Below are 23,517 nucleotides of genomic sequence, written 5' to 3'. Positions count from 1 at the left end.
TTTTTTGAGGGTAGTCAAACATCTTTGTCTTCCCTTGCAGTTATTGGTTCCTAGTGCTGGATTTCTTGGTAGGCCCTATGTTTTGACCGCTGTGTAGCTTTTCCTTGCAGTTTCTGACCTTGAAAACGGTATTTCTGATGGAGATTTATTCTGCATGTCAAATTTCAGAGCTGAGGGACTTGTCTGGCTGAGAGCCATTCCTTTGGTGACTCCAGGAGTGATACAGCTGCATAGTGTTCCTTCCTTTTTACCTAAAGTGATCTCGGATGTTCACTTGAATCAGTCCATTTCCTTGCTATCCTTGGATAAGGAGAGAGATGCAGAGGAATATCGCCTGTTGTGTCCCTTGGATGTCAAGAGGCATGTTGTTGGGTATCTGGTGGTTTCTAAATCTTTCCAAAAGATGGATCGCCTGTTTGTCCTTCGTGGTGAAGGAAGACAGGGCAAGCCAGCTTTGCAGGCTATAATAGCTCACTGGATTAAGGAGATGGTCACCTCTGTGTATGTGGCTGCTGAAAAACCATTGCCTACTCAGGTTAGGCTCATTCCACTAGGGCTCAGGTAGAGTCATGGGCGGAGGTTAGATTATGGTCTCCCGTCAACATTTGCCGAGCTGTGATGTGGTCCTCCTTACATGCTTTTTCCAGATATCGTCTGGATGTGCAAGCCCAGTTGGACACAGCCTTTGCATGTGCAGTGTTGACTGGACCGCAGGCAACCTCCCATCCTATTTGGGAGTAGCTTGGCTACATTCCACTTGGTCCTGAATCCATCTATCCACATACTAGGAAATGAGGAACTACTACTTACCCGATAATTTCCTTTTCCTTAAGGTGGATAGATTGATTCAGCTTCCCGCCCTTTGCTGCCGAACGATTGTGTGTTGCTCCTTCTGTGTGGCTATGTATTTCAACGGATTACTGGTAAGTGTCCATCCAGTCCCTAGAATGGTATTCATACATTCTCGCCCGAGTTCAGTCTCTTGTTGGTTGAGTACAGAAATGGTTGTCTGTTTTTAATCAAGTTTTTTCTAGTCTGTTCACAGTTGCTTTTGGGGAGAATACTGGCAGGCTGATGGCACAATATATATATATAGTCCTGCAGTGACATCAATTTGCTCCATCTGCTGGTAGAGATGCATAACCCACTGGTCCTGAATCCATCTATCCTCCTTAAGGAAAAGGACATTTTCAGGTAAGTAGCAATTTCTCAATACATTTTTATTAAAGGGTTTTATATACCGGCATTAGTGTGCAAACATCATGTCGGTTTACATTGGAACTAAGAAAGGACGGAAAGGAAATACAATGAACAGGGGTAAAGGGAAGGGACATAGCAAAGGCTGTAGAGGAGATAAGGCAAAGATGCAAGAAAACGGTAAACAGTAAAACGGTAGTAAACTATGTACAGAATGGAGTAAAAAATATATACACTAGATACAGGGCCAGAGATCAAATACATACAATCGACAAGGAAAAATAGTTGGACATGTTACACAACAAAATAAAAGAAACAGTGATTAATATAAAGTCAACATATTTCCAAAAACTTCAGTAAACAATAAGGGAGAGCAGTGTTGAATCAGAAAAAAAAAAAAAAAAAAAAAAAAAAAGAGAAACCACTAAAAGAAGCTTCAGGCAAATGACTTCACCTGTCATCAGGAACCAAGACATCAAGTACATAATTTAAGTCCCAAAATGTACCCAACTAAGTACTACCCCAATCATCCAGAATTCAGTGCAGCAGATCCCACTTCCTAATCTTTCAAATAACCTTCCAGTTTCAAAGGTTCATAAAAGACCTCACCTTCAAAAAGATATAAACAGGATGGAGTAGATTCAGTGGATGGCTACTAATATGAGTGGTCTTCATTCTAAAGCATATGAGGATAGACAAAGATCTAAACATGTATACCCTAGAGGAAAGGTGAGATAGGGGATAAGATAGAGATGTTCAAATATCTCAAAAGGTTTCCATGCTCAGGAGGCAGGCCTTTTTCAATGGAAAGGAGGCTCTAGAAGGAGGGGTCATGAGATGAGGTTGAAAGGGTGTAGACTTGGGAGTAATCTTAGGAAATATTTCTTTACATTGAGAGTGGTGGATGTGTAGAACAGCTTCCCAGTGGAAGTGGTGGAGATAAAAAAAATAAAACAAAACAAAAAAAAACCAGTATCTGAATTCAAGAAAGCATGGGATAAATACAGGGGATCTCTAAGGAAATTAGGAGAATTATAAAGCTAAATTAATTGTACAGGTGGGCAGAATGGATGGGCCAGTCTTTTTCTGCCATTATGGTTCTGTGTTTCTAGATAGAAATGTATTGTCATAGAGGAAGTGACATCACCGGGGTTGATGGAAGCCTGAAAAGGTGCTCCTCTCGCCAGCGAGCGAACATCCCAAACCATCGCATTGCTAAGCCTGAAATCTTGCTGGAAAATTACCAATACTGATAGATAAAGCACAGCTGATGATGACTAAAAGAAAAATTGCTCGATTTTCGGCAATACTCATACCAGAAAAACGAGCCGATACACGAGGTCCCGGAAGCCAAAATGACAGAACTGGATTAGGATGACGACCCACGGCCTTAACGAAGAGATACTGTCAGCTGCACCCATACCGACTAGCGCTGAATTTAGAGAGTGGTTTTCAGAGTTAAGGCTCGATATCAAGAATCACAAGAGACATTATGCATGCCATTAATGAGGTAAAAGAACAGGTGGCGGATATAGGGCTCCGATTAGACAAAAAACGGAGACTCGGATGGAAGCATAGGCCGAGAATATTAAAGTCTTGGGAGAACGACAAAGGGCATGTAGCAAACTTGCGAAGATCTCTCAAACTCGAAGATATTGAGAACCGGACCCGATGAAACAATCTCCGGTTCCGGGGGATACCGGAATCAGGTGAAAATCAGAACTGCACAGAGGTAGTACAACAGATCTGCGCAAGTATAGTTCTTCAATCTGGCACCCCGCCTATGGACATAGGGCGCTGGGTCAGCAACAATCGAATCAACTGCGTGACATTATTGTATGTTTCCACAATTATCAGGAAAAAGAGAATATCTACCGAATCACTCGCCAACAGCCCTCTTATACAGTGGAAGGGCAATACTATCAGTGTTCACGGACCTGGCGGCAATCACTCTACGCAAAAGACAAGAATTTCGAGCCGTTACCTCGTTGTTAAGGAGGTAAAATCTGAAATATAAATGGCTCTATCCTTTCGGGCTGCAATTCTCAAGACAAGACAAATTTTTGGCTGAAGCGGCGAAAGTCTTGCTGGAAGCTGGTTACTCAGACCAGGATGTCAAAAATTTGAAGCTGGTCCCGGGCGCTCGAAGATCAGTACCACCACGATGGCAGAGAGTAGAAAAAGGGGGGCGTAGTCTCAAAAGAAATTCCCCGAGTCCACCATCATCTAAGGACACTACCTGAGAGCCTAGGGCTGAGACCTAGTTCATCTTCAGGTCCTGTTCTACATGACTAAGGTTCATGGTACTAGCAAGTTGCAGTTTAACCCACGAGTAGGCATAAAAAAAGCCTATGGTTACCTCATAGGGGGTGATCAAGAACACAGTACTAAGCATGTTGATTCTGTTAAACGCTGCATTTTTTGGTTCAATGGGATGTTCGCTTGCTGAGTACGGGGTTATGACACCCTGTTGATTATCCTCTCATGTCTCCTACAGACCCTCCCTTCAGGGATGGTTGTCATGAGTAAAGGGGGGGGTCTTGCTCTATTGAGAAAACCAAGCCACTATGTTTAATAATGATTTCTATGACATATGTTCCCTTCTTTTATGCACGCCCTCTGTTTCTGTTTATAATAAGGAAGCATGGACGGCTTCTGGACCAGGGGCACAATCTTTTTTCAGGGCTTATTGGCTTACAATATCTGGTCATACTTATAGGATTTCTCATTATACCCAATGGCTGATTTTAAAATATCAACGAACAAAGGGTTAAATTCCTTCCGAAAGCAAGCAAAGACTGTTTTATAATGACTTACAACAGAATGTGGCTATAGCTATTGTTCAAGAGTCTCACCCCCCCAATAGATATGTGAGCTTAATGAGATCATCCCAGTACCCTCAACAGTATTGGGCTGCGGCCACCAAAGATTCCAAATACACAGGGGACAGTATTCTTTTTAGAAAAGATTTTATCTTTTTTCTTTGTCACAATGTAATAAGACATCTTGTCATATTATGCCATGAGTTAAATGTAAACCGATGTGGTATACCCAATGAATGTCTGTATATAAAACAAATAATAATAATCTTTGATGAGGTTGATTGTATAAGGGACCTAAAAGGAAGGTACTTAATTTTGGTAATTTCAATTGGGGGATGTTAGTACAGTTTAGTTACAGTATATGCCCCTAATACTGATCAGGGTTAATGTTTTCAATCACTATCGGAGGTCTTGCTAAATAAAAGTGAGGGACCACTTATAATTGGGGGAGACTTCAACATAACTCTTAATCCCTCATTAGATAATTCACGAGGCTCTTCTGTGGTGTCTTGTAAGGCCCGCGCGATTTTTAAGGGGATGTTAGCAAGGCTGAATGTGGTGGATGTTTGGAGAACCAGATATCCTAAATCAAAGAATTATAGTTTCTATTCACGATCTCACTCCACATACTCTAGGATTGATTTTTTTTGGTAGATAAGGGGCTGCTCAATGGTATATCATGCTCTGAAATAGAACAAATATGGTCCAATCATGCCCCAATATATATCTTTCCACTCTCTTGATAGAGGACAGCTATATTGGAAGCTCACTGATTCTTTACTTGATGACCCCGACTTTGTCACCACTTTAGATAAAACTATACAAAACTATCTACTACTTAATGACACTGGGGAGGTATCACCGGCAATAGTTTGGGAGGGCTTGAAAGCAGTAATCGGGGACATTTGATAGCCCGTGCTTATGTTAAACAGAAAACGAAAGAAAGAGAGAACCTTGGCAACTCAGCTAGGAGCTGCGGAACTGCTCCATAAGCAAACTCCCTCTAAGCACACTTGGCGTTCACTCCAAGTCTTACAGGGTAAACTGGCCAATATGGATGCAGCATTAATAGCCTTTCAATTGGATAAGGCAAACCAAAAATTCTTCGAAGGAGGGAATAAGGCAGGCAAACTGTTAGCGCAAAAGTTAAAAAAGCTCAGGACACAAAATGTGATTAAAATTAAAGACAAAAACGGAAACATTAACTGGCACAAAGGACATAAGACAGCGGTTTCTAAATTTTTATGCTTCTTGTATAGTGCAGAGGCCAATATTAGTGAATCAGACATAGATGCATTCCTGTCCACTATAGACCTACCAGTGTTGGCTGATAAAGGACGTATATGTTTAAACAAGGAAATCACTCAACTGGAAGTCCATGCTGCCATCCGGCATTTAAACTCAGGGAAATCTCCCGGATTAGATGGATATACCGCAAAATTCTACCAAACTTTTGCAAAGATAGTGGTTGCACCTCTTACCAATATGTTCAACTCATTAAGGGAACTAGGATAGATTCCACAATCCTCTAATACAGCTGAAATTACAATTCTAGCTAAGCCAGGTCGTGATCCTACACTATGCGGCTCCTATCGCCCGATAGCCCTCAAATATAGATCTAAAAATACTAGCCAAAATATTGGCGGATAGGCTGAAGGGAGTGGTAGGGGACCTAATTTTCCCAGATCAATCTGATTTATTCCTGGCAGGATGGCTTCCGATAAAGTCAGAAAAGCTATAGATTTTATATGGTGGGCACATCAGGAGACTCAGGCAGTACTATTAACTATAGACACTGAAAAAGCATTTGACCTGGTTCATTGGCCATATCTATTTAAACTGTTGAAGCGAATGAAATTTGGGTCTCTATATGTTCAGTAGATCTCCAAATTGTATGATTCTCCATTGGCCTGTCTAAAAATAAATGGGGGATATTCCGTTACATTTGCAGTTCAAAGAAGAACGCACCAAGGTTGTCCCCTTTCGCCATTATTGTTCGCGCTATTTTTAGAGCCCCTTGCTATTCGAATCTGTAATAATTCCCAGATTTAGGGGGCTTTTCATCTAAGTTTGCTCTTTTTGCAGGCGACTTTTTCAGTTACTGAGCCTCATTCCTCTTTACCAGAGATTGTGACGGAAATATCCAGATTCAGATCTGTATCTGGCTTTAAAATCAACTGTGATAAGTCAGAGATCTTTAATATTAATGTCACTCCCAGACAGGCAGCTGAACTGAGGGCAGCATATACGTTTAAATGGCCTTCCCAGAAGATAAAATATCTAGGGGGGTGTACACCTCAGTAACACAGATGATTTATTCCACTTGAACTACACTCCCCTACTAACAAAAATATATAAAGAACTGGGACAGGTATCACATTTCTTGGCTGGGTAAGATTGCCGTGTTTAAGATGAATGTTTTACCACACCTTCTTTATCTTTTTCAAACACTCCCTCTCACTATCCCACAGGTAGTATTGGGCAGATGGCAACGTCGATTGCCATGGTTTATCTGGGGTGACAAGCCCCCTCCCCCATGTTTCAAGGAAAATACTGTACTTATCCAAAGGGCAGGGTGGGCTGGGTGTACCCAACCTACATTGGTACCATGCAGCAGCGCATTTGTGGGCTATACTAGATCGGCATAAAACCCCGGTGGTTGAGATATGGATAAAAATGGAAGAAGCAATGGTGGGGAATATGCCCTTGCAAGCGCTTATTTGGCAACCTAAAAAGACCTGGCCAAAGTTGCATATGATTCCCTCTCCGTTATAAGCTACTATGCGGATCTGGGAACACTGGTGGAAACAATTTATGGGTACAAAAATATACTCCACACAAACTTACCTTTTCTACAACACGGCCTTCACGCCTGGAATGCCACCTTTAGCCTTTTATGAATGGAAAAAGTGAGGTATAACATTTGTCGAACATATTTGGAGTCCTCAGGGGATTATTGCCTTTGAAGAGGTGTGTGCCTGGTTCAAGTTACTTAATTTTAATAGGTATCAGTATCTCCAACTTAGACACTTTCTAAGCAATTCCCAGATCTTGGAAAGTCTGAGGAAAGATGTGACTTTTTTGAAGGGCTTTGCAGAGGGGCGACTAAAATTATAAAAAAGTTATCTCCAAATTACATGGGTTTTTGAACTCGGATGATCATGACAAACCACACTGTCAGAGCTTGGGAAGGGGACCTAGGCATGATATTAGAAAAAGAAGACCTGGAGGGCAGTATATAGAGATGTAGGTAAGAGGTTGATAGCATCCTCACTCAGAAAATTGCTATAAATTGTTGTACTACTGGCATTATAGCCCTCAGTATTTACATAAAATTTACCCTATGTCATCTGGGAAATGTTGGAAGGGCTGCCAACAGGAAGGTACATATTTTCACTCATGGTGGACCTGCCCCTACATACAAATGTATTGGCAACAGACTCTTCTCTGGGTCTCAAAGCTATGCAACTCGAGTTCAGTGTATTCAGCTGCTCAAGAGCTGTTAAATGTATCAGGGACTAAAAAGGCCCAGCAGGTTCAAAGATTGGCATACTATGTCTTTGTAGCTGCGAGATGTGTTCTTGCCAAACACTGGAGGTCGCCAGAATCCCACAACTGATTGAGGTATACAGGCTGGGGAAGATTACTACTTGTAAAAATAAGTCTCTTCCTATGTTTACGAAGACCTGGGCACCATACAAAATCTGGCAACTGTCTTGAGTGAGGGGAGGATAATCTTTCAGATCTCAACATTTTTGTATTTGTGTTTTATGATACATCATGAATGTGATCTTAGAGGAGGGAAATGGCGGAGCTTATAGAAAGACATTACTGAATGCATATATGATGCGAGGGTAGAATATTAATGCAGAGGCAAATGAAACCACTTGTGTGGCTCAATATAGGACTATATAGAGTGAGAGGGGGTGGGGAGGGTTAAAAATATGGGAGTTCTCACAGGACAAGCAGGATGGTAGTCCTCATATATGGGTGACATCACAGGATGGAGCCCAAATCATGGAAAACTTCTGTCAAAGTTTCCAGAACTTTGACTGGCCCCTACTGGGCATGCCCAGCATGGCACTAACCCTGCAGCCAGCAGGGGTCCCCCTTCAGTCTTCTTTTTTTCTGCGCAGCAGTAGCCTCACGGTTAAGGAGCTCTGCAGAGATTCCTGACAGGAATTTTCCTCATGGAATTACTAAAAGTTAATTTGCCCCACAGGGGTCCCTCTAACTTTTTCAAGCTGCGGTACTCGGGTAGGTTTTTACTCGTTTTTCCATCGATTACCATAGAGTTTGGCCCTCGTGGCCTACTGACCGTACCACGGCTCAATTTTTTCCATGGTGTCAGGGTTCCGTCTGTGCCCGGACTGTAATTGCACCATGTCCATCACAGACCCCCATAAAGTCTGTGTAATGTGTCTTGCGCGAGAGCACGATGTCTTGTCCTGCACCAAATGTGCCTTAATGACACCAAAAGGTCGCAAGGCCAGAATGGAGAAGATGGAACTTCTTTTCCATGCTCAAACCCCGACTCTGTCCATTGCATCGACGTCTTCGGAAACCGTACAGTCAACTTCGCGCCAGCATTGTCCACCGACCATGACCGTCCAGCATAGACATCTCAGTTTTTGACACCCTCTACTCTCCCCTCAGGACCCAGGGGATCGTAGAGACAAAACATCGCCACCAGCATAGAAAGTCTCGGACCATCGAGGGAGCAAAATCATCGACCTCGCCATCGTCCAAGCCGCCGAAGAAACCCCGTCCAGAAAAGGCACCGACCTTTTCGGTAACCGAGTCACCGGTTCCATCCTGGAGAGCGCTAATTGCCGCTTTTCCATAGATGGACCCTGGGTCACCGATGGCGCCGGTGCCCTCCCCGCTCACTCTCATTGGGAGGAGAAACACCGTCTTGCATCCCCTCCTTCGGGAGTTCTGCTTCAGCCATCGGTGCAGATACGCCCGTCGGCATCAGAGATATCCATCAATGCCCTCTATGCCTGCCTCTTCATCGGTGCCTCCGATTATTTCTTCGACTCCTTTGGATCCTAGACCAGGACCTTCAGGTACCCCACCTACATCCTAGAGGGGCAGGTGCTGATCCTTATGATACCTGGACTGATGATTCCTCACCAGACACCGATTATTTGCCTTCACCCACTGAAAGCAGAAAGTGTTCTCCTCCAGAGGACCTTTCCTTTATAAATTTTGTGAAGGAAATGTCTGAATTGGTTCCCTTCCAATTACAGACTGAACAGGATGATAGGCATCAGATGGAGTTGCTCCAATTCTTGGATGCTCCCAAGGTAATAACCTCTATCCCTATCCACCAGGTTCTTCTGGATCTCCTGAACAAGGACTGAGAACATCCTGGCTCCATTGCTCCAGTCCACAGGAAAGCTGATACTACCTATTTGGTGCAGTCAGCTCCGGGCTTTCAGAAACCACAACTGGATCACCAATCTGTAGTGGTGGAATCTGCACAGAAGAGAGCAAAGAGATCAAAGCCTCACACTTCTTTTCCCCTTGGCAAGGAACAGAAGTTTCTAGATGCCATTGGTCGCCAAGTCTTCCAAGGATCAATGCTCATCTCCCGAACTGCTGCTTATCAGCTCTATATGACCCAATATAACAGGGTCATTTTTAAGCAGATACAAGATTTGACGGACTCCCTGCCTCAGCAATTTCAAGAACAGCTCCAAACCTTAGTAAACAAAGGTTTTGAGGCAGGCAAGCATGAAATCAGATCATCTTATGATATATTTGATACTGCTACTAGGTTATCTGCAGCTATTTTGGCGAGAAGGTGGGCCTGGCTCAAGTCTTCTGACCTTCGCCCTGAGGTACAAGACAGGTTATCCAACCTACCTTGTGTAGGAGATAATCTGTTTGGAGAACAGATTCAACGGACGGTGGCAGAACTTAAGGACCATCAAGAGACCTTAAGACAGCTCTCTCTGATGCCTTCTGACTACTCTTCTAAACAGCCCTTCAGGAAGGACTCTAAAATGTCATTCTTCCGCCCGAAGAAGTCCTACCCACCACCAACCAGATCTCGTGCCACGAGACCTTTTCAAAAAGCACAGTCTCGTCAAACACGTAAACAAAAGCCACAAGCAGCTCCTCAACCAGGGCCTGCTTCAGGTTTTTGACTTCCACCTAGAGAGCAGCAGCCAGATTCCACTGCCTCACATACCAGTGGGAGGTCGATTATGCCACTTCCACAACATATGGCACTCAATCACCTCTGACCAATGGGTACTGGCAATAATTGCTCAGGGTTACCATTTGAACTTTCTCTCCGTGTCACTGGACTCCCCACCTCTACCGATGTGGAGAACATCCGATCACTCCATCCTTCTGGATCAAGAGGTCTCCCTCCTTCTCCAGTCCAAGGCAATAGAACCCGTACCCTACTCTCAGCACGACCTAGGGTTCTATTCCCGGTACTTTCTAATCCCCCACCCCCCAAAAAAAAAAAAAAAAAAAACCGGGAGGCGTTCATCCTATTCTGGACCTACGGGCCCTCAACAAGTATCTCCAGCGAGAGAAGTTAAAAGATGGTAACCTTAGGCTCGCTTCTTCCTCTTCTACAAAGGAGGAGACTGGCTCTGCTCTCTGGACCTCGCGGACGCATACACTCATATTGCGATAACTCCATCTCATCGCAAATACCTGAGGTTTCTAGTAGGCCCCAAGCACTATCAATATAGAGTGCTTCCATTCGGCCTAGCGTCCTCGCCACAAGTCTCACAAAATGCCTCGTAGTAGTTGCAGCCTTCCTCAGGACCCAAGGTGTTCATGTCTACCCCTATCTAGACGACTGGTTAATCAGGGCTCCCACTCAGCAAGCTGCTCTGTCATCCCTCAATCTAACCTTACACACTCTAATTTCATTAGGATTTCTCGTCAACTACGACAAATCTTACTTAGTCCCATCTCAAACCTTGTCATTCATTGGGGCAGAACTGGACACCTTGCAGGCAAAGGCTTTTCTGCCTCGACAGCGAGCTCTCACTCATGTCTCTGGCACCCCAGCTGCAGTCTCGGTACTCCGTGACTGCACACCACTTTCTCATCCTCTTGGGACACATGGCATCCTCAGTTCAGGTCACACCAATGGCCCGATTGGCCATGAGAGTCATGCAGTGGACTCTAAGGTCTCAATGGACTCAAAGCATTCAGCCCGTCTATCATTGTCCACGTAACCGACTCACTCCGTCAGTCTCTTGCCTGGTGGAAAAATCAGATCAATCTCCTCCAAGGCTTGCCCTTTCAGGCTCCAAACCCTCAATTAATTCTCACCACCGATGCTTCCAACCTCGGATGGGGAGCCCATGTGGCCGATCTGCAGACACAAGGTTCTTGGTCTCCAGAGGAAGCCAAACACCAAATACATTTCCTGGAGCTTCGAGCAATCGGATATGCTCTCAGGGCATTTCAGGATTACCTCTCAAATCAAGTTATCCTGATCCAGACCGACAACCAGGTGGCCATGTGGTACATCAACAAACAGGGAGGCACAGGCTCCTTCCTTCTGTGTCAGGAAGCTGCACAGATTTGGGCAGAAGCTCTCTCCCATTCGATGTACCTCAGGGCCACCTACTTGCCGGGAGTGGACAATGTGTTGGCAGACAAGCTGAGTCGCATCTTTCAACCGCACGAGTGGTCTCTCAACCCCTCGGTGGCGAACTTCATCTTCCAACAATGGGGATATCCTCAGATAGACCTCTTTGTGTCTCCTCAAAACTGCAAAGTAGAGAGATTCTGCTCTCTCATTCGCAGGAAACACTCTCAGCCCAGAGATGCATTCTCCCTCTCGTGGGCAACCGGTCTAACGCTACACATTCCCTCCACTTCCTCTTCTCTCGAAGACTCTCGTGAAGTTACGTCAGGACAAAGGAACCATGACCCTGATAGCACCTCACTGGCCACGCCAAGTGTGGTTTCCAATACTGCAGGATCTCTTCATTTGCAGGCACATTCCCTTGGGAAAGGACCCTCTTCTGATCACTCAAAATGACAGGTGCCTCCGCCATCCCAACCTTCACGCCTTGTCCCCGACGGCATGGATGTTGAAAGGTTAATCCTTCAGCCACTTAATCTTTCTGAACCAGTTTCCCCGTGTCTTGATTGCTTCACGGAAGCCTTCCACGAGAAAAGCTTACTCTTACAAATGGAAAAGGTTCACGTCATGGTGCTCTTCTCAGTCCCTTGACCCCTTTTCCTGTCCAATCACGAAGTTGTGGGACTATCTCTGGCATTTATCAGAGTCAGGTCTAAAGGCTTCTTCCATCAGAATGCATGTCAGTGCGGTAGCCGCCTTCCATAAAAGGTATCGGGGATGTTCCTATATCAGTACAACCCCTTGTAACACATTTTCTGAAAGGCTTGCTTCACCTCAAGTCTCCACTGCGTCCTCCGGCCCCTTCTTGGGACCTCAACCTGGTTTTGGGTCAGCTCATGAAATCACCATTCGAGCCTCTTCACTCCTGTGATCTTCGCTATCTCACATGGAAAGTGATTTTCCTTCTGGCAATCACTTCAGCTCGCAGAATTAGTGAATTACAGGCCCTAGTTATCTATCCGCCTTACACAAAACTTCTGCAGGACCGGGCGGTACTCCGCACTCACCTCAAGTTCTTGCCTAAGGTAGTATCGGAGTTTCACATTAATCAACCATTATACTACCTACCTTCTTTCCCAGGCCCCATTCTAATCCAGGAGAACAGGCTCTGCATACCCTTGACTATAAAACGGGCTCTAGCATTCTACCTAGACCGTACAACTGCCCACAGGGAAAGCACTCAATTGTTTGTCTCTTTCCACCCTAACAAGTTAGGGAAGCCTGTGGGTAAGCAGACTCTCTCCTCCTGGTTGGCGGACTGCATATCTTTTTGCTGTCAGCAAGCGAGCATCCATTCCAAGACCGTGTTAAAGCACACTCTGTGAGGGCCATGGCGACTTCAGTAGCACACCTAAGATCGGTGCCGCTTCCTGACATTTGCAGGGCTGCCATCTGGAGTTCTCTCCACACCTTTGCAGCCCACTATTGCTTGACAAAGCCGGAAAACAAGATTCCATCTTTGGCCAGTCTGTCCTTCGTAACCTGTTTACAATGTGACGTACCAACACCCTGCCGCCTGCCCAGTGGGGTTCAGGATGCCCTCTACCAAATTCCACCCCAGTTGTGCCTGTTGCACGCCTTTGGGTACATTTGGTGCATGTTCGGACATCCCCAGCTCGGTACTCACCCATATGTGAGGACTACCATCCTGCTTGTCCTGTGAGAAAGCAAATGTTGCTTACCTGTAACAGGTGTTCTCACAGGACAGCAGGATGTTAGTCCTCACGAAACCCGCCCGCCGTCCCAGTGTGTCGGGTTCGTAACGTTTTATTATTTTATTTATCACTGCCTGTAGCTTTTAAATAAGGCTGAAGGGGGACCCCTGCTGGCTGCAGGGTTAGTGCCATGCTGGGCATGCCCAGTAGGGGCCAGTCAAAGTTCTGGAAACTTTGACAGACGTTTTCCATGACTGGGCTCCATCCTGTGATGTCACTCATATGTGAGGACTAACATCCTGCTGTCCTGTGAGAACACCTGTTACAAGTAAGCAACATTTGCTTTATTACTAATAATGAAACGGATTCCAGCACAATGTATGTTCAATGTTTATTGTCAATAAGAATGTTACATGGAGGTACATTAACATGTATTATGTATTCTTTGTAAACAATATTTCAAAAAATGGTACACTTGGTATTCTCTTTAAATCAGTCATATAGCTACAATATGTTTGTAGGACCTTTCCTCACAGGGTCAAGGTGTTTTTACCAGACTCTCTCTCATGGTTATAGGTCCATTTTACTTTATATTTTCCAAAAACTTTTTAGCTTTTTTTCACATTTTTTTCATTTTTTCATTTTTTTCACACACATTTTTCCTACAAACTCAGTCCCATGTTTGAAAATCAGTCACTTTTCAAAAAAACTCAATACGTTCAATCACAGTACTTATCTGCACATCACTTTTCAAAAAGTGATGTGCAGTTTGTAGGAAAAATGTGTGGGGATGTGCAGATAAGTACTGTGATTGAACGTATTGAGTTTTTTGAAAAGTGACTGATTTTCAAACATGGGACTGAGTTTGTAGGAAAAATGTGTGTGAAAAAAATGAAAAAATGTGAAAAAAAGCTAAAAAGTTTTTGGAAAATATAAAGTAAAACGGACCTATAACCATGAGAGAGAGTCTGGTAAAAATACCTTGACCCTGTGAGGAAAGGTCCTACAAACATATTGTAGCTATATGACTGATTTAAAGAGAATACCAAGTGTACCATTTTTTGAAATATTGTTTACAACTGGGGTACCTGGAATACATAAGGTTTTAGAGCCTATTGTTGTGTGATTGATTATGTATTCTTTGGACATATTTTGTAAGTTAAACTTGCTGATTGTGTTATGTTCTGGTGTCTAATCGGAAGTGATCATGTTATTTATATTTGCTATACTCCCAATAAACATTAAAAATAGAAAAAAAATGTATTGTCAAATACCAGGATGTACATGTTGAAGGAAATTTAAGGAAAAAAAAATCTTTCCTCCATGAAACTACCTCTTGATGCAAGACTAGAAAAAAAACTTTATACTTCCTCTGGTTTGCCTTATACATATCAATACAAATCCAGATCTTCTAGCTATACCAAAAGGAAGGTATAAAAAATAAAAACCTCAAATGTCCTGTCCCAGTCACCAGAAGTGCTGCTCTAACCATTTCCTTCTCCCTAGACATTCAAACCCATGAAATAAAAATGTCTTTGGAAGATCCAGCTTCATGTGATCTCCATTTAAAGTGGGGCAAGTAGGTAGGTAGGTGGCATGGCTACAAGAGCAATTTCAATATTTCTAACATACATTTTTTAAAACGCATCCAATAGGGAGGAGATAAGGGTAGACCTGGGAAAATGATCAAATCTGGTGACATTCAAGATTTTCCTATTTATTGGGCAGTATGAGCTTGGCCTTTACAGGAACAGAGTTCATTGCTTGCAGAGTAGAGAACTTATGCAGACATTCCTATAGCTGTGGCATTCAATTTTCAAAAAGAAGCGTGTCCTGATTTTTTTTATCTAGTGATAAAATGCAACGTTGGTTAACATACAGTCAAGGAACATCCAATGTATGACACTACCGCTCATGTATCCTTTAAGGAAACAGTTTCAGTTACTTCAAGCAGCATAGCAATAAATTTCACTGATGCAAGGGAACTTCAAGCCACTGTCATATCCTCTGATGGATTCACACAAGCCCCTAGACCTACCTTCTTCAAAGGCAGACCAATTCCATACCCCAAAATCAATCAAATATTCCCATCTGGCAACACTCACTTCTGAATTTCCAGTGGTCAGTGCAACATTGGGACTGCTGTTCTCCATGGTAATACCTGCTATGACATCCAATAATAGCAATTGCCCTAGGGGGCTTCCAGACTTTAAAGAATGCACTACACCATCTCCTCCTGCAACTTCTCCACCCCCCCTCCCTTCCATGGATTCCAACAACTGCTGCCATTGAACAGAGGGACATATCACAGCTGTAGAGGGCTCAGTGAGATCTAGTTTTTCATTACCTCTTCCCCATAGTTATAAAAAGAGACTGCAGTTTTCCCCCAATTTCTGATCTAACTCCCAACAGAGCTCCTGCAGAAGGGCTACTTGTCAGCTATTTTGACTTCCCAGTTAGTGCATTTTAATTCCAGGTTAGAAAGAGCCAACAGTTCTTTATTCAGCTAGCTTTGTAATGCCAACGATAAATCTATTGTCAGGAACCGTCTGAACGCAAGCAGTGTTATTTACAGGTTGGTATGGTATCCACTATGTTATTTAAGTGTCCTTGGTTATTTTGTTTTTATATATTATCTATGTTTTTATTGTGTGAGAGAGAGAGAGAGAGAGAGAGAGAGAGAGATTCATCCTCACTTTTTAATAGTATAAACAGTGCAAAGAAAAGTGATGTCTCAAACTGCTCATGTCTCCCAAACGGGTTCTCTGATATTGACCTACCTAGCGAGATGCCATCGTCTGCTGTTAGGTTACAGTCGATCAGCCTCAGGACTTTCAGACTGCAGCCCTTCTGGAATCTTTGGACTATTGGATGGAGATTTCCTCCTATGTTACCATTCCAAGACAAATCCATTTCTTCAAGGTGAGGGATGAGCTTAAGTGCCTGTCCTGTAACAAAACCCCCACAATGCTGGAGATAAGTAATTTGAGATACAGATTTGAATAAATGGGCAAAGTATACTTTTATGTATACCTAATATTGTTTATATTGTTTTTATGTATACCTAATATTGTTTATAAGTTCATATGTTTATTTAATTTTAATATGGATAACCTAAAAATCCAAATAGTTCAACCAAAGTTTATTCTGCTCGTTGACCTTCTATAAAACTATACTTTCATGTGTTATCTAGCTATCCTGCTATCGTCATTCATTGTAATTTCCTTTCACAGTTACCTGTAAACCGACCTGATGTGTCCTACGAATGCCGGTATATAAAAAGCTTTAAATAAAATTATGTAATAACAGAATGATATATTTTACCTCCTTGAAAAAGGGAGGCATCACAATTTTGTGCAAACGTAGAATGAGTACCATATAATTCCAAGAATTCCTAATACTGAAGAATTATTTTTAGTAAAAATAGATGGCCACTATCTCGATTGTTATACAGTCTACACAGTTATACTGTAAGGTCTCTACATTCATTGATTTCGATGGGGGGTGGGAGGGAAGAAGAGGGTAGTAAGAAACTGTCGTTATAGCCCTCTTATGATTATTAGGCTTTCTTCACACCTTATGCCCACAATCCTCTCTTTTCTGAATTCAAATAGAAATGGAATGCTGAGGGAAGTAAATTAACTTGGCAGCAGCAAAATGAAATAGTATATTTTACTATGGTACTACAATAATACAAAAAATGTCTTTCCTTGTATAGTGGTTATGCATGCATCATGAAGCCTTTACTTCAAATCCTTAACTGCAACACATTTACAATAGGTGTGTGCATAATTTTCTGATAAAATTTCTCATGCTCAACCACCAGTGTTACAAATATATGAATTCAGTCAGATTTTCTAATCAAACACACCGCTAGACAAAGTTTTATTCATAGATGTCCAAAAATAGGTATTAATCTATAGAGGTAAAAAAAAAAAAGGAGTTAGCCATATTACTATATTTTTAACCACTGCTGGATTTTCTCTTTCGCTTCATTCATGGATGAGTTCCATAGTAGGTTTTCAGGATATCCACAATGAATATGAATAAGATACATTTGCATATCATGGAAACTCAGTATATGCAAATCTACCTCATGCATATTGATTGTGGATATCCTGAAAACCCAACTGGCTGTGGGGTCTCTCCAGGACAGGTTTGGAAAGCTCTGCTCTAAAGCCAGATGCCGCTTAAAAAACTTGTTCCTGGGATAAAAACAGAACTACTACCCTTTGCAGGCTGAATATGGCATATGAAGAATGTTTATTTGCATCCCCAAACATAATTTAACAAGAATCACTTAATCTATTCTGATATACTACAGCTATCTGTCGAGAAAGGTTTTACTTCATGTTGATTATTTAGCAAAGTGCAATTTATGTGGTAAATTTCTTGCCTTTCTCAAGCTCAACTTCACATCAGCATTTTATTTTTGTTATTTAAAAATCTCTACACTGCTTTCAAATAAAAAACAGTTTCTTTAAAAGTTGTTTCTCCTTTGAAAAGGAGTTAGGTATTTATAGAAAGGCAGTTAGCAGTATTCCACCGTGCAGTAATCCCCACCCTTAGGGTAAATACATGACTGGTAACACAAAGAGTAACTTCTGTCCACCTTCCATTTACAATGGGAGGAACTATGAGACGTTCTGGGCTGCAATTCAATAGGATAAATGCCTATAATTTTGTATATTATGTCACTAAGCACATGATTTTTCTTAATTAACTTGTTCACATGCTCAGCATCAGGGAGGGCAAACTCTGAAGTACACCAAACAAGACTAATTTTCAACATAGAGAAGTTATACAAATAGCCCCAGTTCTCGGATCAAATATACGCCACACAGATCTCATGACTATTCCTTGTGGGAAAACCTGAAAACCAGACACATTTGCATCACTTGAGGACCCGAGTTTGCCATCCACAGCTGTTCTCAGGCATGCTAAACATAGCATCAATTCATCCTAGAAGGATAGCAGTGACAATACACTGAAAGAATGATTCCACAATAAGACAGGTGAAAAAACATCAGATAAGTTCATGTAGCCTTAGTGGATTTTTTTTTCAGAAAAGAAAGACTACTGGTCACTTCTCCTGTATAGTGTGCAACAGAAGATTGTTAATATTCACAATAAAGAGGGGAAGCTTTAATTTCTGTGCTATAATTAGCTATCTGGTTGATAAAAGAGTTACACCATCCTTCAATCAAGCATTTCTTGTTCACCAACAGAGATCAAGAAAAGGCCTTACAATGAACAATTGCTGACTGCCCTATAGGAGAACATAAGAAATTGCCATGCTGGGTCAGACCAAGGGTCCATCAAGCCCAGCACCCTGTTTCCAACAGAGGCCAAACCAGGCCACAAGAAACTGGCAAGTACCCAAACACTAAGAAGATCCCATGCTACTGATGCAATTAACAGCAGTGGCTATTCCCTAAGTAAACTTGATTAATAGCCGTTAATGGACTTCTCCTCCAAGAACTTATCCAAACCTTTTTTGAACCCAGCTACACTAACTGCACTATCCACATCCTCTGGCAACAAATTCCAGAGCTTTATTGTGCATTGAGTGAAAAAGAATTTTCTCCGATTAGTCTTAAATGTGCTACTTGCTAACTTCATGGAATGCCCCCTAATCCTTCTATTATTCGAAAGTGTAAATAACCGAGTCACATCTACTCATTCAAGACCTCTCATGATCTTAAAGGCCGCTATCATATCCCCCCTCAAGCGTCTCTTCTCCAAGCTGAACAGCCCTAACCTCTTCAGCCTTTCCTCATAGGGGAACTGTTCCATCTCCTTTATCATTTTGGTTGCCCTTCTCCATTGCAACTATACCTTTTTTGAGATGTGGCAACCAGAATTGTATACAGTATTCCAGGTGCGGTCTCACCATGGAGCGATATAGAAGCATTATGACATTTTCCGTTTTATTAACCATTCCCTTCATAATAATTCCTAACATTGTTTGCTTTTTTGACTACTGCAGCACACTGAGCAAATGATTTTAAACATATTATCCATTATGATGTCTAGATCTTTTTCCCCTCTGTGGTAGCTCCTAATATGGAACCTAACATTGTGTAACTATAGCAAGGGTTATTTTTTTTCCTATATGCAACACCTTGCACTTGTCCACATTAAATTTCATCTGCCACTTGGATGCCTAATCTTCCAGTTTTGCAAGGTCCTCCTGTAATATATCACCATCTGCTTGTTATTTAAACTACTCTGAATAATTTTGTATTGTCCGCAAATTTGATAACCTCACTCGTCGTGTATATATATATATATATATATATATATATATATATATATATATATATATATATATATATATATATATATATATATATCTCTGAGGTACTCCACTGTTTACCCTTTTCCACTGAGAAAATTGACCATTTAATCCTACTGTTTCCTGTCTTTTAACCAGTTTGTAATCCACGAAAGGACATCACCTCCTATCCCATGACTTTTTAGTTTTCTTAGAAGCCTTTCATTAGGGACTTTGTCAAACGCCTTCTGAAAATCCAAATACACTACATCTATCGGTTCACCTTTATCCACGTTTATTAACCCTTACAAAAAAATGAAGCAGATTTGTCAAGCAAGACTTCCCTTGGGTAAATCCATGTTGACTGTGTTCCATTAAACCATGTCTTTCTATATGCTCTACGATTCTGATCTTGAGAATAGTTTCCACTATTTTTCCCAGCACTGAAGTCAGGCTCACTGGTCTATAGTTACCCGAATCACCCCTGGAGCCTTTTTTAAATATTAGGGTTACATTGGCCACTCTCCAGTCTTCAGGTACAGTGGATGATTTTAATGATAGGTTACAAATTTTAACTAATAGATCAGAAATTTCATTTTTGAGTTCCTTCATTACCCTAGGATGCATACCATCTGGTCCAGATGATTTGCTACTCTTTAGTTTGTCATTCTGGCCTACTACATCTTCCAGGTTCACAGTAATTTCATTCAGTTCATCTGACTCATCACCCCTGAAAACCATCTCTAGGAGAGTCGGGAACGGCCTCATCATCCGTGCCATTCGGATCCCTATCGGGCAGACCCACTGCTGACCTCTGTGTACTCCGGCACTTAACAGTAGATCCATGTGACTGTGCCCTAGGAGCATTGGACGGGGCTGAGAACTGCAATCCCTGGAAAAATTATACCCATGAAAATGTTAAAGGATCCATGCCAAAACCAGAAGGTACCTGAGGCATACCCACTGAGCTACTTTCCCCTGCTGATGAACCAGTTAGGGAAATTCCAATATCAGGTGCCCAACTTGATGCGTCTTTACCCAGTCCCACATCCAGCTGGGAAAAGCCATGATTAGTGAAATCAGAGGAAGATAATTTTCCTTGAGCCTCCAAACAGCGTTGGCACAAGTTAGCGGGCACTCCAGGCTGAGATGCCTTAATATAGGCGCCATTAGGCCGACAGTATGTTAAGCAGTGACTGTTTTTGATTTTTTTAGGTACCCAAAAATTCTAGGCGTCCTAAACCTGGGCATTGATAAGCACTGCAAAAAACGTAGGCACATAGCAAAACTCCCAACCTGTGCGCACGGATAAGCAGGATGGCCACTAAGGCGCTGCTTAACTTGGACACATAAGAGGCCCAACTATGCGCCCAAAAACTGGACACCCAACCTGGACACAAGAGCCGAACTGGCAGTCCTGAAGAGGGCAGCCTAACAAATAGACAAAGCACACAAAAAGCCACAGAGGCCTACCATGCGGCGCACAGTGAAAAGGCCTTAGAGCGAGGCCTAGCCTACAGAGGCTGCTCAACCCGCCAGGCTGCCCATGTCCTTTAACATCCCACAGAGCAGGACGAATGTTGGAACGGCGCACCAAGCACAGAGACCAAGGAAAAAAGGAAACCCTACACCAAAAACTCTCCTTCTCTGTATATATTATTTTTTTCTAAACTTACCTGAGCTAGCCTTACCTGGCTGAGTACAGAGACAGTTTCTGGCTGCAGGGGGAGAGGGCATATGCCGTCACCACCGCACTCCGCTTCCTGCACGCCGCTGCCTTTCAGCTGTTAAACGGCTAAGTCCACGCTGGCCATATGCTCTCTCCCCCTGCAGCCAGAAACTGTTCTGAAGTGCTATATGAATGCTAAAATATATTTCTTATGTTTAAAAATGTATTTATCAGGGTAGTAAGACGTGGCTACCAAACAGGCAAGCTGATATTCTGAACAACTGAGCTAATACTGCAGCTTTAAAATTATAACCCAATGAAACAATCTGCCCTGCACATCAGTTTTCAAGACACTTTTATACCACTGTTTGGACAGATGTGAGAAACCAGTTATTATTTCTAGTATTCTCACAGTATAGGAGACCACCACATTTTTACTATATATCATATTTAGCCCAGTAATTTCCTCCTACCTCTTTGGGCTTCCACCTCAATCACAACCAGCCTTCTTTAACCTATGGTACCATAAGCCTTTATGCGTAACTACCTAAGTATCTCTCTCAGATGTTCCTTTTTTTTTTTTTTTTTTTTTAAATACATCCATATCCCAGCTTACTTGGCCCATTCATTGCTGTAACAGTCCTCAGCCAGGGCTCCTTCCAGAATTCTGTACCTGTGGGGACCCAAGTCCATCCATTTAGCATTACCCTTGCACAATGGCTTTTCACTCCCTCCCTTCTCAGAAGCTGTAAATGCCACTTTCACAGTATCTCCCAGCCAGCTGAGGAACAAAAGACCTAAACTCAGAAGTCAAGCCTGGCTCTCTCCACATGGCAGCAAGCCCCAGGGCCGTACTATCAAATGTATTTTGCTATTCTGCAGCAATTACTACTTTCTATAGATACGGTCACATCTGGATTGGTATGGACTCTAGGAGAAACTTTAAAGTCCTTAAAATGCCTTTTTACATCACAGATGAAAATTCTGGAAGTATTCTTACCTAAAGCATCAGTGTCATCCGCTGTCAGTCTGCAGTTACTAAGTCTGAGGATTTTTAATTGGCTAACACGATGGAGTTCAAGGGTTAGGGGTCTCAGAGTGCCGCCAATAAAATCATTCCAAGAAACATCCAGTTCTTCCACATCTGGCAGAAGTGGTAGCAAAGCAACTAGGAAAACAAAGAAATAACCAAGGAAATGCAACATACACCTATCACTGTTCTAAGAAGTATAAATGTGTAACCTGTGCGTGTCATGTTCAGATTTGAGTGTTAGAAATAGATCCAGTAATTTGCTAACACTATAGCATTTATAAGGCAATAAAATCAGGCAATTTACATAGCCATTATATTCTTTGGTATGGTCCCTTTTTTCACAGCTAAAGTGAATAGTATAGGCCCTAGGTAAATTTTTCCCTTAGTATTTTCACAACAATGCTATATGTAATGATATTAGCAGCAAGACTGGTGATATTCTTAAAATAAATCTTAGATTGAAGTTTGTTAAAAGCTCATTTAAGTTTATTGACAAATGTGCATAAAGGGTAACAGTAACTGGAATTACATATGCTTTGGAATGTTGCTACTCAAATAGATTTATTAAAATTATAGCTTTGCTCTCAGAAGAGTATTGTTAGATGAAGGCCTGGTGGGTCCAGTCCTGGTAACCAATGCTGCAAGGTTTCATTAAAAAAAAAAAAAAAAAAGATCTACTATGACAATTTTAAAGAAACAAGATAAAGGACTGAATGGCTGCCATATTATTCCACTTCAGTGCATGGAAATAAAAGGTCAAACAAATAAATAATAATATGTAAGTAGGGATCTTCATTTTCAGTTTTTATTTTTCCTGGAAATTTCAATGTTACAACAACAAAAATCAGTGGAGAAATGACTTTATAACAAATAGGAGAAAAATCAGTAGAAGAGTCATTTTCCACCGATTTTTTTTTTTTTTTTTTTTTTTAATATAATATTGAAATTCCCAGGAAAAATAAAAGCAAACACTAAAAACAGAGGTCCCTAAATATAATGTAAATCTTTTATTGGCTAAAGACCATTGTTGACTAGTTTTTGGAAGCTATAATTCTTTCATCAGATCGAAACAAATAGATCAGAACAAACAATGACATATACATTAGCTCCCAAAAAGTTAATCAAGTGATACCTTTAGTCCAATAAAAAAGGTAGTGTTACATTGTTTGTTGATCTTTATTTCCATGAAGAAGCAAGATAATACTCAAAGCTGTTATACTAATGCATTCTGGGA

At 41.9% G+C, this 23,517-nt stretch overlaps 1 protein-coding gene across 7 annotated transcripts in view; it reads right to left on the bottom strand.

Moving 5' to 3' along the window:
- LRRC31 (leucine rich repeat containing 31) overlaps nucleotides 1-23,517 on the bottom strand; it is an 84,326-nt gene that overhangs the window by 45,322 nt on the left and 15,487 nt on the right. For 6 of the 7 annotated variants that reach the window (XM_029616529.1, XM_029616522.1, XM_029616526.1 and 3 more), the window contains exons 4-5: nucleotides 22,251-22,418; nucleotides 16,085-16,252 (exon numbers count right to left, since the gene is read on the bottom strand). In XM_029616529.1, the coding sequence (XP_029472389.1) occupies nucleotides 16,085-16,252; nucleotides 22,251-22,418 (336 nt within the window). The remainder of the gene's footprint in view (nucleotides 1-16,084; nucleotides 16,253-22,250; nucleotides 22,419-23,517) is intronic. The other variant, XM_029616527.1, reaches the window with a different exon arrangement.

Source organism: Rhinatrema bivittatum, chromosome 9 (genome assembly GCF_901001135.1).
Source record: "Rhinatrema bivittatum chromosome 9, aRhiBiv1.1, whole genome shotgun sequence".
NCBI lineage: Eukaryota > Metazoa > Chordata > Amphibia > Gymnophiona > Rhinatrematidae > Rhinatrema > Rhinatrema bivittatum.
This window is presented reverse-complemented; position numbering and strand designations above follow the sequence as displayed.